Raw genomic sequence first — 15,000 nt, 5'->3', positions numbered from 1 at the left:
TTTCAAGGCAATGTATTGTACTAAACCTTAACCCCTTCCCTTCGAGGGTTTGCATATATGTGGCCTTGTTGAAGTGAGAATTTATCTGTGGGGCTACATATATATGCTGCTGTGTTTGTGCTGAAAATGCGTTGCACGGCGCACTCCCAGCACAGGGACCAAGCGGTCAGTGGCAGCTGCAGGTCTCTTATTAATGATCTGGAACTGGGAGTCCTGGTTCCCAGCCACCTGATTGCTGTGATAGCCTCTGATTGGCCATTACAGTGATCAGTCACTGTACAGCCCACCCCTGTGTTGTTTTCTCCTCTTCAATGAGGAAAAAAAAAAAACAATGTATCTTTTTCTCCTTGCTAGAGGAGAAAAAGGTAAAAAAAAAAAAAAAAGCGTGTGGGGGAAAAAAGATATAAAATATCTAGATCAGGGTTTGATAAAGGTCATTGTCAGGGTTAGAGCTAGGTCCAGAGGTCATCCGCAGAGACGGTCCGGGTCAGCGTATTTTAGAATTATTATTATTATTATATAGGATTTATATAGCGCCGACCGTTTACGCAGCGCTTTACAACTTGAGGGTACACAGTACAAATACAATACACTTTAATACAGTAGGAATCAGAGGGCCCTGCTTGTTAGAGCTTACAATCTAAGATGAAAAATAACTTTTTTTGGTCTATTTTTAGGGTATTTTGGGCTCCGGTTTGGCTCTTAAGGTACAAGAACAACATCGACAAAAACATTTCGAAAAGCGAAGGAAACCAGCAGCCGAACTCATCCAGGTTAGACACATTATATATATATATATATATATATATATATATATATATATATATATATATATATATATATTTTATATTTATATTTTTATATTTTTGTTTATATTTTTATATTTTTTTAGATATTTTTTATTTATTTATAAATATTTATATATTTTTATTTTTTAGATATTTTTTATTTATTTTTAGATATTTATATATTTTATTTTTTTAGATATTTTTTATTTATTTTTAGATATTTATATTTTTTTTATTTTCTAGATATTTTTTTATTTTTTTTAGATATTTATATATTTTTATTTTTTAGATATTTTTTATTTATTTTTTAGATATTTATATTTTTTATTTTTTAGATATTTTTTATTTATTTTTAGATATTTATATTTTTTATTTTTTAGATATTTTTTATTTATTTTTAGATATTTATATTTTTTATTTTTTTAGATATTTTTTATTTATTTTTAGATATTTATATTTTTTATTTTTTAGATATTTTTTATTTATTTTTAGATATTTATATATTTTTTAGCTATTTTTTATTTATTTTTAGATATTTATATATTTTTATTTTTTAGATATTTTTTTATTTATTTTTATATATTTATATTTTTGTTTAATGGTGCAAGCTAGATCCTAGAACAAAACCCTTATGTGTCAACTATTGGAGAGATTATTGTGTGACTGAAATGGTGAACCAGCAGAAAAGCCCAAACCAATTTATAACCCAGAGGGCCCGTTTATTTTGCCATGCTACATACAGTGAATGTCATTGAATTTGAATGTCAGCCCAAAGCACAAATAGTGATGTACCTGCATCTTAGTGCTCCAAAATACATGGTAGTGTGTTGCATTACAAATCAAGAGTCACGTCCAATTTTTGGGACTCGGGTGGTGGTGGTCCTCAAAAGTTCTGCAGTTTTTTTACATTGACCGCTGCAAGTTTTCACTGTCCTGGCTGCGCCTGCACATTAATGCCCCATAGACCTTTATGGCTCTATGTCACAAGGCCGAAAATGATTTGAGACCGTCTAATAGAAGTCTATGGGGCACGAACGCATAGGTGCGGCCACAGTGTAGCTGGATATTGAGTGTTGAGGTGCTTGATTGATTTAAATTGATTTTGACTGAAATGGACAGCACCACATCCCTATAATGACTGAGAAGAAGAACAATATGTAGAAAGTAGGACTTTAAAAGTGCTGGGAACCCTCTCAGAAAAAAATGTCAATACATTTATAAAAATAATTTTTTTTTACAAAAATATTAAAAAGGACATACTAGGGGTGTTACCCCGTAAAAACATGCATTATGATGGCCATACACTATACGAAAAATCGTTCAAACTCATTTTCAAAAAACGAACACTCGGCCGTGAGAGCAAACGATCATGCCATCATGTAATGACCGATACATCCTTCAATGGACATAAATGAATTTGTTTTTTGTTAATTTTCTGACCTATAAATAAACAAATAGTTCAGCGCTAAGACAATAGAAAGGAACATTAATTTAACATAATAATGAAGATGATTATATTAAAGTTGATAAATAAGGATAATAATAAATCAAGTTCATAAGGTGTCCATAAAAAGTGATAAGATCCAAAAAAGAAAAGGGGTAGATGGCACCACCAATCCCAGAGGAACCACAGACGGATAGTAGGAAAGGGTGACTAGAAAACCAGGAAGGAAACTTTACACCCTATGTGATAAGGTAATCTCCTTACCAGATCAAATGGACCACTAAATTATAGGTGGTCAAACCAGGCACATCATCTATCCATAAAGAATGGTCCTCCAATAGCTCAGATGGATCATTAGATAGTGGGTAATCAAATCAAATAATCAAATGGACCTCCATCCATAAACGCTAAAGGTGATCATCAATCCTCACACTCATGGAACATGGAAAAGAGAAGACGCCCGCATAGTGTATTAAAAGATATAACATTTATTTAACCACTTTACCGCTGCTCACTAGAGCTCTACTGCAGCAAAGTGGTTCGTTAACGTCTGGCGACGTAGACCTACGTCGCCAGACGCTCCCACTGTATTCAGTCACAGTGGGAGTAGGGCCAGTGATCAACGCCGCTCTTCCCCCGATCGTCGGGGAATCGAGTCTGGAGATCCGCCCGCTTGTTTAAACAAAGCGGGCGGATCTCCTAAGTGACAGACAGGGTCAGATTGCAGGGTTCAGCATAGCTGAACCTGCGATCTGTCCTTGTGTCACTCAGTCACCTCCCCACACACACGTCAGTAAGCACCAGGCATACATTAACCCCTCCCTCTCCAATAAAATTAACCCCTTCCCTGCCAGTGTCATTTTTACAGTATTAGTGCATATGTATAGCACTGATTACTGCAGTAATGTCACTGGTAACCCCAAAAGTGTCAAAAATGTCAGTCAAGGGTCCGATCTGTCCGCCGCAATGTTGCAGTCCCGCAAAAATCGCAGATCGCCGCCATTACTCGTTAAAAAAAAAAAAACACCAAAAATGACAGAAATCTTTCCCTTAGTTAGTAAACGCAATAACTTTTGCGCAAGCCAATCAAAATATGCTTATTGCGATTTCTTTTACCAAAAATATGTAGCAGAAAACAAATTGGCCTAAAATGATAAAACATTTTGATTTTTACATTTTTTGGGGAGGAATTTCATATAAAAAAATGTGAAAAATATTGTTATTTTTTCAAAATTGTCGCTCTTTTTTAGTTTATAGCACAAAACGTAAAAATCGCACAGGTGATCAAATACCACAAAAAGAAAGCTCTGTTTGTGGGAAAAAAAGAACGTAAATTTCGTTTGGGTACGGCGTTGCATGACTGTGCAATTATCAGTTAAAGTCGCACAGTGCCGAATTGCAAAAAGTGGCCCAGACGTAAGACAGCAAAATCCTCCGGTGGTAAAGTGGTTAAAAGGGATCAACTTGCAATTACAGGAAACTGGACATAAGCAGGCATACAAGAGGTGGTGGTGTTGCGGCGTTCCTGCAGGCTTCACTCCACTAACTCGGCTTCTGGGAGATATACCGGCAAACCTCCAACCAGAATCGAGCAGCGTGATGGCCCAGACCAACCCCCAGGCGACATCACGTATGATGAAACATGTAGGGCGTGGACTACGGCTGTGATAACATCACGCTACTCCATTCTGGTTGGAGGTTTGCTGATATCCCTTCCAGAAGTTGGGTTAGTGGAGTGAATCCCACAGGAACACCGCAACAACACCACCTCTTGTATGCCTGCTTATGTCCAGTTTGTAAGTACAATCGATCTCTTTTAAATAAATGTTATATCTTTTAATACACTATGGGAGCATCTTCTCCTTTCCATGAATGTGAGGATTGATGACCACCTTTAGTGTTTATGGATGGAGGTCCGTTCGCTTATTTGATTTGATTACCACTATCTAATGATCCATCTGAGCTATTGGAGGACCATTCCTTATGGATCGATGATGTGCCTGGTTTGACCACCTATAATTTAGTGGTCCATTTGATCTGGTAAGGAGATTACCTTATCACATAGGATGTAAAGTTTCCTTCCTAGTTTTCTAGTTACCCTTTCCTACTATCCGTCTGTGGTTCCTCTGGGATCGGTGGTGTCATTTACCCCTTTTCTTTTTTGGATCCGATCCCTTTTTTATGGACGCTTTATGAACTTCATTATTTATTATTCTTATTTATCAACTTTATTATCACCTTCATTATTATGTTAAATTAATTTGTAAAGTAAAGGAATCCGTGCTACGGAATAAAGATCAGGCTGCAGCCCACCTCGAAATATAGCCCTGAAGGGGTATATAGTAAATGAAAGATAGGGGGTGCGAGGTAGATGGTGCTGCCTATGTTAGTATTCCACTCAGGGTGTGACAAGTTGGTGTATAAATATATAAATCCTCATATAATGTTAGTGCCACATAAATTACATCACATTGAATAGAGTATGTACACATAAAAAAAAAAATATATATATATGAAAGTGCAATAAAGTGTCAAGTGGTATTCCAATAAAGTGCTTTCTGGTATTGCGGAGGTTACCAATTAATAAGTGTCCAGGTGTCTGTAGTACAACAAAGGTGCTTAATGATATTTTAAAGAAATCAATAGATCACCGCAAATGAATATCTATAAATGTTCTGCATATAATAATTAACTGAAAACACTGGTTGTGTAAATAAATAAATCAAAAGAGGTCTATAATAGGTGGATCAGGTGCAATAATAACAGATTAGGTATTAAAGTGACTGGTGCTATACAATCCCACTTGGTCAACTGTCCAGTGGGTAATCGAAGAAACGATGGTGGTAGGTATAAATTAATAGGTACACCTATAGCCTGTGGCCATGAAGTCTGACTCCTAAATAGTCACAGCAATACGTAGATGTGTATTCCATGTACTTCAATGTAGGAGATGGACAGACTGTCATTGGCAGTCTTGTCCTGTTGTCTGTTTTGAGATGGGATGTGGATTGTGTTAAGTCTGCCTGTCCCATTGTTAAATGGTAATGAGCCCACATTGTTCTGTCCAGATGGCTAGGTAATAAGTTCAGGTTAATTCTGTTTCTGTATACTATTTCATCTGCATATGATAATGTAATCAGGTAACCCCTGACCTGTGTGTGGTATTTTGATCAGGAGGGGGATGTGCTCATGTGTGTAAAAAATTGAGTGTGAAACTGTTCAATAAAGGAGAAGGTTCCAAAACTTGTACAAGCTAAGTTGTCGGCTAGCTTTGTATGGGGGCGGCTAGGATTTGATATCTATGTTCACGACTATGGGAAGCCGTATACTGACGAAAGACCACAAATACAGTGTGGGTTAAGGTTCCGTTACAGTACGTATCTGTGAAGGCGGAAGGTGGTTTAACTTGGGTCTGGGGATAAGGGGGGGGGGGCAAAAAGAATATATGTACATTGTATTAAAGGGCTAAATTGGAGAAAAAAGGCAGATTTAAACTGGGGGGGGGGAAGGGGGCATAGGGGCGAAGATAAAGCAAGAGGAGAAGGAGGGGGCGGGGGGGTCAAATAGGAATAAAATTAAACATTTACATTTTTTAGGGAAGGATCCTAAAGCGAGGTTTGAGACGCGAAGGCTCCAGTGGCGCGGGATCATGATGTCACCAGACTGCGGCGCATTTCAGAGCTTGCGCGCAGCGGGTGTTGTGACAGCCGCGCTCCTTTGTCAAAGCATTCTCTTCATTGTTTTAACCACTTGCCGACTGCCTAACGATGATTTACGTCAGCAGTCAGCCCCTCACAGGCAAAGCGACGTAGGTCTACGTCGCTAGCCTGTGAGGCTCTAGGGAGTGAGCGCGCACTGCCGGAGGCGCGCTCCCGCTCGCTCACGGCCCCCCACCCACGCGTGTGAGCGGCGGACCCGATGTCCGCCGCTCACTCGCGATCGTCGGTTACACCGGGAGAAAGGCAGGCGGCTAGTGTAAACAAAGCCGCCTGTCATTCTCCCCTGTGTAACAGCAGAGATCATACGGTCCTGCTATGTAGGACCGTAGATCTCTGCTGTTACATGAAAAGCCACATCCAATCACAGTTAGAAGCACGCCCCTAGGGACACACTTAACCCCTCCTTCTCAAATAAAGTTAACCCCTTCCCTGCCAGTGTATTTTTACAGTAACAGTGCATATGTATAGCACTGAATACTGTAGTAATGTCACTGGTACCCCCAAAAGTGTCAAAAATGTCAGTCAAGGGTCTGATCTGTCCGCCGCAGTGTCGCAGTCCCGCAAAAAAAAACGCAGATCGCCGCCATTACTCGTTAAAAAAAAAACAATAAAAATGACAAAAATCTTTCCCTTAGTTAGTAAACGCAATAACTTTTGTGCAAACCAATCAAAATACGCTTTTTGCGATTTTTTTTTTTTTTTTTACCAAACGTATGTAGCAGAAAACAAATTGGCCTAAAATGTTAAAACCTTTTGATTTTTACATTTTTTTGGGGGGAATTTCATATAAAAAAAATGTGAAAAATATTATTTTTGCTAAATTGTCGCTCTTTTTTTGTTTATAGCGCATGATCAAAAAATCGCACAGGTGATCAAATACCACCAAAAGAATTGTCCGTTAAAAAGTCACGCAGTGCCGAATCGCAAAATAGGCCCTGGTCAGGAAGGGGGTAAAATCTTCCGGGGCTTACGTGGTTAAAGGGAACTTACTCTTTAAGCACATGGTTCATACCCTTCAACCTTGTAGTGCCCTAGGAAGTCAAAATGCCTCTTTGCCAGCGCCCTACAAAATTTACACATACATGTATAATTTATTTATAAAAGGAAGTATCATTTTTTCACTTTCTTAATTTTGTGTCTTTTTAGTCTGCCTGGAGATTTTATGCTACAAATCTGAGCAGGCTCGATCTCATAGCCACATGGAAGCACTACGAATCTATCGTCCAGTTTCCGTATTTTAGGTAAGTACAAGAGTTCCTATCATACTCTTTCTTTAACTTTTACCTAAAGCCTTTGGGTTGCTTCATCCTTCAACCAGCAGATTGCTAGTTTCTTATTTTTAAAGAAGAACTATAGACAAAACTTTTTATTTTTTTCAGTTTGGATAGAGTGAGGAGGGTTATAACCCATGTTAGATTTTTATTTTGCCATCTTTGTCCCATTGCGGAGATTTCCCTTCACTTCCTGTCCCATAGCCAAACAGGAAGTGAGTGGAAATCCCTGTAAATTAAGGGAATTCCTTGGGGACCCCCAGGCCACCAGAACTACTGTAGTGTTCCCCTCTTTTACTTTTCTGGGGACGACCCAAAATTTGTGATTTTCTTTTACTTTCACGTTTAATGATAATGGTGAACAGGACACATTGAGAGGGTGGATCTCCTTAATAGGGGAGCAGACAGCAAGAAAACCTGACAGGTGCTCTAATCTCCACTCTGTCCAAAACTAAAAAAAAAAGTTTTGCCTTTAGTTATACTTTAAGTTTTATCTGTTTCCTGTATCTATGAAAAGAAGTGGTGTTGGGGGTGGGCATGCAGTATTTAGGCTGCAGCTGCCTATTGTTTGGGGGGGGTCAAACCGCCTAAAAAATAAAAAAAAAATACACAGTGCTTAGGTCCCAGCTGCTAATGTTGGGTGCTTGGGAACAAATACAGGCTGACAGACACCGCTCTCACCATGGTCCCCAATGTACCTACCACAAGGAGAACCGGCATACCGCCTCTGTGAGAGATGACCATTCATTAATGTCCTCTAAATATGTAAAGTGGTGGGTGGGGCTTATATCAAGGAGGTAGGGCTTAGTGTAGACAAGGCCCTCTATGAATATATGTAATATTTTATAAAAAGAATGTATTATTATAATAATACAATCATAAGTATCATTCTTAGTATTCTTATAGCTATCATTGTTATTTATTTTTTGTTCTTTTATAGTTTTACAATTGTACAATCCGTTTTTATTATCTATGGTTCAATTTATACACTTCTCATTTTGCTTATGTTTTCATATATTTATTTCTTTTAGGTCAATTTATTACTGAGAATATATCATTTTAATAGTAGGGATTATGATTATTAGTATTATTATTAAGCTATTATTTTTTTTTTTTTTTAATCATTTTACAATTGCATAATCAGATTGGTTCAAGTTATACACATACCCATTTTTAAGATATATTTTATCTATATATTTTTTTTTTTTTTTTTTAATTTTAGTTTGATTAGGTTAACAGATCACCCAGAAAGTATACTTTTAATAATAGTGATATTTATTATTATTATTATTATTTTTGTTTTTTGTTCTCTCCTCTTCTCTTTTTTTTTAAACAATATGCAGTGCCTTGTGAAAGTATTTGGCCCCCTTGAACTTTGCGAACTTTTGCCACATTTCAGGCTTCAAACATAAAGATATAAAACTGTAATTTTTTTGTGAAGAATCAACAACAAGTGGGACACAATCATGAAGTGGAACGAAATTTATTGGATATTTCAAACTTTTTTAACAAATAAAAAACTGAACAATTGGGCGTGCAAAATTATTCAGCCCCTTTACTTTCAGATAAAAAAGTTTGAAATATCCAATACATTTCATTCCACTTCATGATTGTGTCCCACTTGTTGTTGATTCTTCACAAAAAATTACAGTTTTATATCTTTATGTTTGAAGCCCGAAATGTGGCAAAAGGTCGAAAAGTTCAAGGGGGCCGAATACTTTCGCAAAGCCCTGTAGTTCAGTACTTTTTTTAATATTCATTTTGACACTCACTTTATGATCAATTATTTGATTTTAATTATGACCCCACAGAGGGGGATATAGTTTTAATTATGACCCCACAGAGGGGATGTTGTATCGATATCAGATTGATATAGAAATCCAATTATGTTCTTTCTAGCCCTAAATAAGGGGGTGCTTGGACCCTCGAAACGTGTTGGCTACTTTTTTGGATTGTACCCCTGACTTTTAATTTAAAAAAGTTGTATCTGGACCTCCTAGCAGACGTGTGGTGCTTCAATTTAAATTCTCCCAATGAATATACACTCACCAGCCACTTTATTTGGTAAACCTGTTCAATCATTTGGTAACACAAATTGCTAATTAGCCAATTACATTGCAGCAACCTAATGCATTTAGGTATCTAGATGTGGTAAAGACGACTTGCTGATGTTCAAACTGAGCATCAGAATGGGGAAGAAAGGGGATCTAAGTGGCATGGTTGTTGGTGCCAGACGGGCTGGTCTGAGTATTTTAAAAACTGCTGATCTACTGGGATTTTCACACACAACCATCTCTGGGATTTACAGAGAATGGTGGGAAAAAGAGAAAATATCCAGTGAGTGGCAGTTGTGTGGAGGTGTCAGAATATTTATACTGCTCTGAATATAACAGTGTCTATTTATGTCAATAAGCAAAGATCTGTAAGGTAGGAGAATCTCAACTTATTTCCACAAATCAATATGTAACGAATTTAATCAATTAATTTCTTTTTAAAAGCATATACCAATCTTAGTGAGTACAGTCTACAGTAAGGAATATATAAGAATATTTATTCACAAGACATGTATTCACAATAAATGATTAAACTTGAGATGACACAAAAAGATAACTTTAAATAAAATACAAACTTAAAACGATAAATGCAATGTGATATGTAGCTCAATAATGAAAGTAAAAATAAAGCAAAATTACCTTTTCCCCAGGTATAGCATAAACCATAGGTAAGTGTTTTATATAATCAAACCACAATTGTCTGTGAATTGTGCAGCCGACAGTCACTCCACTGCAGTTAGAGTGAGAAAAGGCTATGCAAAACGGGAGACTAAAATCGCTAATAATGCGCTGAATCTGATATTAATAAAAATGTATGAAAACAAAATTCAGTTTCTACAGAAAAATCCACCATGGTTTATATGGCTGGGATTGTAATCTTATTACCCTTAAATATGCAATATAAAACATATAAGGAAGGAAATAAACAATATTGAATAATAATCAAATAAAAAGCAAGGTATATTTACCACACTCAAGATTGCCCAATCTAAATTAAATTGTAAACATTAAATTTGCCATGTGACCCTTATAGAACGCAGAAGCACACCCCAGAAAACTTCCCGGTCTATAAGGTAGCAACGGTAACTCAAATAACCACTCGTTACAGCAACCAAGGTATGCAGAATACCGTCTCTGAGCACACAACACATCGAACCTTGAAGCAGATGGGCTAAAGCAGCAGAAGACCACACCGGGTGCCACTCCCGTCAGTTAAGAACAGGAAACTGAGGCTACAATTTGCACAGGCTCAAAAATTGGACAATAGAATATTGGAAAAACGTTGCCTGGTCTGATGAGTCTCAATTTCAGCTGCAACATTCAGATAGTAGGGTCAGAATTTGGCTCATGGATCCATCCTGCCTTGTATCAATGGTTCAGGCTGGTGGTGTAATGGTGTGGGGGATATTTTCTTGGCACACTTTTGGCCCCTTAGTACCAATTGAGCATCGTTTAAATGCCACGGCCTACCTGAGTATAGTTGCTGACCATGTCCATCTCTTAAAGACTACAGTTTACCCATCTTCTGATGGCTCCTTCCAGCAGGATAATACACTATGTCACAAAGCTCCAATCATCTCACCACTGGATTCTTCAACATGACAATGAGGTCACTGCACTCCAATGGTTTCTACAGCCACCAGATCTCATCCAATAGAGGACCTTTGGGATGTGGTGGAACGGGATATTCCCGTCATGGATGTGCAGCCGACAAATCTGCAGCAACTGTGTGATGCTATCATGTCACTATGGACGAAAATCTCTGAGGAACATTTCCAAAACCTTGTTAAATCTATGCTATGAAGAATTTAAGGCAATTCTGAAGGCAAAAGTGGGTCCAACCCGGTACTGTACTAGCAAGGCATACCTAATAAAGTGGCCGGTGACCTGTGTTAAGTGTCTGGTCACATGACAATAATTCTATTGTAAGACATTTTTTCCCACTGCAACAGCCAAGTCATTCTTACGTCAGTTGCCTTGTGGCCAGATTGTCCAATCCAGATAATACTTTGATACATGAGGCTATAATATTTTCCATAGGAAGTCATTCTACAAGTGCCTCCTTGCTCCTATCCATTGCATATTTTTGAGCAATAAAAATGGCCTTATGGAGCATGACAAGATACATGTTTGGTTAAGGTGCTGCTTTATTTAGGATCTGCTGATCTAGCAAGCCCAAAAATATCTCCCTAGTTTTGTAACCTGGTATACATATTTTTTAGAGATATATTTTTTTGATTATGTCCCTCACTTTTTTCATATATACTTTTATGAGATAAATGTGTATATATCATCTTTTCATTCATGTTCACAACATAATTATGCGTGTATATCTATGTGTTTATACACGCACATTTATTCCTTATCCACCATCAGGAAACAATCTTTTTCATTTCTTCTTTTTTTTTTTTTTTCTTTTTTCCTTTTCTTTCTTCCTTTTTTCTTTATAGTTTGCATGTTTCATTTTTCATTTATTATTATTTTCAATTTTATTTTTACTTTTATCCTTATTTTTCTGGTTTTTATTATTATTTTTTCATTTTCATTTTTATCTTTATCCTTATTCATGTTTGTTCATTCGTTTTTTCTTTTCCCTCATGTGGAGACTTTTCTCTCTTTTCTATCATGGAAATCTGCTTGTTTTACCTTTGTAGGCTATCAGTCCTTCATGGCTGGCAACCTTGCAGTTAATCAATGGGAATTGGTCTCAGGTTGCAGTTTACTATTTATGCAGCATCTCCACATGTATCCTCATAGTTATGACTAAGCGAATCTCATTTCTTGAAACGCGTCAACTATGTTTGTCCCCTGTCTCTGATTTTTATCATTATGGATTTTTCAATAAACAGATTTTAATCATCTTTACTTTCAAGTCGGAGTGCGGTTACCTAACTTTTATCTACATGACAAGATAGACCTCTCATGGATTGTGATGGATGGAAAACACTCAGAGTTGAACCCAGATTACAAGATCACTAAATTATGGGTGGTCTAATGGAGCATGACAGCATAGACCTTTCACGGATTGTGATGGATGGGAACCACTCAGAGTTGAACCCAGATTACAAGATCACTAAATTATAGTTGGTCTAATGGAGCATGACAAGGTAGACCTCTAACTTATCGTGATGAATGGGAACCACTCAGATGATAAAGTTGAATCCACTTTGAAACTGGTGTAACAGGAAGTCAGCTAAATCTGGGAATGTAGTCACAGGAAGGAGATACATTTCCACCTGATTTAGAAAGTCCATTAATTAATTTAGGGTGTTGGCTACAGAGCTAGCCAGCAGGAAGTTGAAAGGCCTTCACCTGTTCAGAATGAGGGAGTTAAGGCTCTATAATTTGTTCAGAGAAATTCCTATTGTTTGCTGCCTCCAGAAGCTGTGTCCTGAAGCCATGTGGGCTGGGAGCAGGAGGACAGTCAGCGTGTGCCTCCCGACAGGATGTGTGGGCCTGGGAGAAGACCCCCCGGAGTGATGTGTGCCCGGGACGGTAACCAAGGGTGAATACGTCTCAAAGGTGAGAAGACGAACTGTTGATGTGAAAGAAACAAAGGACTGTGTTGCCCTGTGAAGCTATTATAAAAGGACTATTGAGTGTCCGCTGTAGGACAAGGAAGTCTGCCCGACGGTAGGTTGGAGACAGACACTTAGGCAGGTTCCAGTTGTGAGAAGGTAGCCGCCCACAGAGGCAAGGATTTATTTTCTGTTTTATTTTATTTTGGATGTTTTGCTGCATACAGCCTGGTGAAGAAAACACCATTTAATAAACCACACTGTTTGTTTGCAAGCACTTGTCGGCTACCTCTCTGGGAAAACGCACCCCCCAAGGGGTCATCCACACCCGCCACCGGGCTAATCCCTTACATATGGTGGAGGTATGCAGTGGGCATAAGCAGAGATCCCTGCAAGGAAGTGCAAATGTTTGATGAACTTTGTCTGGTGCATGAGATTGCACAATCTATGTGTGCAGGAGAGAAGATCCTGACAGAAAAAAAAAAAAAAAAAAGTGTTTTAAAGAGACAGGGGTCTCAAAATTTTTTGATGAACTTTGTTGTGTCTGGTGCAAGTGACTGCACAAACTGTGTGCGCAGGAAAAGAGATCCTGCAAGAGAGAGAAAAACTACATGTGTTGAAGAGACAGTGGTCTGAAAATTGTTTGCTGGACTGTGAAAAATTTGTTTGTGGAGTTATTGAAGATGGGGCGGTCCAAACGCCTGAAAAATGCAAAGATAGATGAAATGAGAGACCGGATTCTATGGATGGAGGGGATGTTGCCGTCTGAACCAGCCCCATCCATGCCTAAAGAGAGTATACTAAAGAGGAAGGTTGTTGTCCCTAGCAACACTGATGAAACTGCTATGGAGACGCAGTATGCTCAGATGAAAAGTAAGCTCAAAATGGAGGAGATGTTGAAACAACTGATTATATCAAATACAGCTCAACAGCAGGCAAATGCAGCTCAACAGCAGGCAAATGCGGATTTTCAGCAGAGCTTTGCAGCTCAACAAAAGGCTCATCAAGAGAGCATGGCAGGCTGGAAACAGAGACGCCAGCAGCCAATGGAGGCCATCGGTTTGGAGGAAACCGAGTATGTGTGCAGGGCTGAGTTGGATGCCTTGCAACGGAAAATGGAAGAAAAGGAACAAGCCTTGGAATTGCTTAAAATGGAGCATAGAAACTTGCAGGAAACAAATGAACTACTCAAGTCTCATGTGTCACAGTGGGAAGAATCCACTGCTCTTCTTTTGGTCGAGTTGCAAAAACGCAGAGAGACTATAATGGAGAAAGATACCATCCTCATGGAAAAGGAAAGTGAAATTCAGACTTTGCAGAAGCAAAGTATGGCTGATATGTTGGAGTTGCGTAATCAGCTGGAAAAAAGTCTTCAGTCTTTGGGAGCTACAAAAATAGACCTGCAGGAGTCGCAGGAACAGAATGTTGCTCTGGAAGCGACATTGTCTCTCAGCGACAAAGAGAAAAGTGAAAGAGAGGCTAAATTACTGAGTACTGTGTATGAGCTCACTACTTTAAGCAATGTGGTAGATGAATGGCGTGCGGACTGTGAAAGTTGGAAAGGGGAAGCCCAACGTGTCCAGCAGCAGTTAAAGGAGAAAGAAGCCTGTGTGGCAGAATTACATACTTATTCCCAGATGCTAGCCAATGAGGTGAAGGCTCTTATGCAGGGAAAAGAAGATTGTGAACATAAGAGGGAAAAAGTAGAGGCACAGCTTCTGGAATCGCAAGTCAAGGTGTCAGAAGGTGACCGATTGTGTGCTAAGCTGTCAGAGAAGGCAATCCGATTGCAGGTTGAGTTGGACAGTGTCACAAATCGGCTTTCTCAAGCAGACAGCAAATCTAGAGAAATTGCGGAAGATTTTTCTATCTTGGAATCGCAGCTGCAAGACACGCAGGAACTCTTACAGGAAGAGAGGTGTCAAAGGCTGAGTTTTAGCACAAAGCTCAAACAAATGGAAGATGAGAAAAATGGCTTCCTGGAACAATTAAAAGAGGAGGCGGAAGCAAAGAAAAACCTATCAGAGCAAGTCGCAACATTGCAAGCTCAGATAGCGGTTATGAAAAAACGCATGGAAGAAAGCGTTGGTTCATTACAGTGTGTTGAAGATGTGAAAAAGAAGTTTGATCAGATGCTTGGTGAAGAGAAGAATGTGTCTGCAAAATATGCAGAAGAACGCGCACGTGCAGAAACGGAGGTGCGTGA

General features: G+C 38.5%; 1 protein-coding gene across 2 annotated transcripts in view; it reads left to right on the top strand.

Annotated features, from left to right (window-relative positions):
* KCNQ3 (potassium voltage-gated channel subfamily Q member 3) overlaps window positions 1-15,000 on the top strand; it is a 332,909-nt gene that overhangs the window by 238,505 nt on the left and 79,404 nt on the right. For both annotated transcript variants that reach the window (XM_082258095.1, XM_082258094.1), the window contains 2 exons: window positions 678-773; window positions 7,098-7,192. In XM_082258095.1, coding sequence (XP_082114221.1) covers window positions 678-773; window positions 7,098-7,192 — 191 coding nt within the window. The remainder of the gene's footprint in view (window positions 1-677; window positions 774-7,097; window positions 7,193-15,000) is intronic.

Source organism: Pelophylax lessonae (genome assembly GCF_965119305.1).
Source record: "Pelophylax lessonae genome assembly, chromosome: 5".
Lineage (NCBI taxonomy): Eukaryota > Metazoa > Chordata > Amphibia > Anura > Ranidae > Pelophylax > Pelophylax lessonae.
This window is presented reverse-complemented; position numbering and strand designations above follow the sequence as displayed.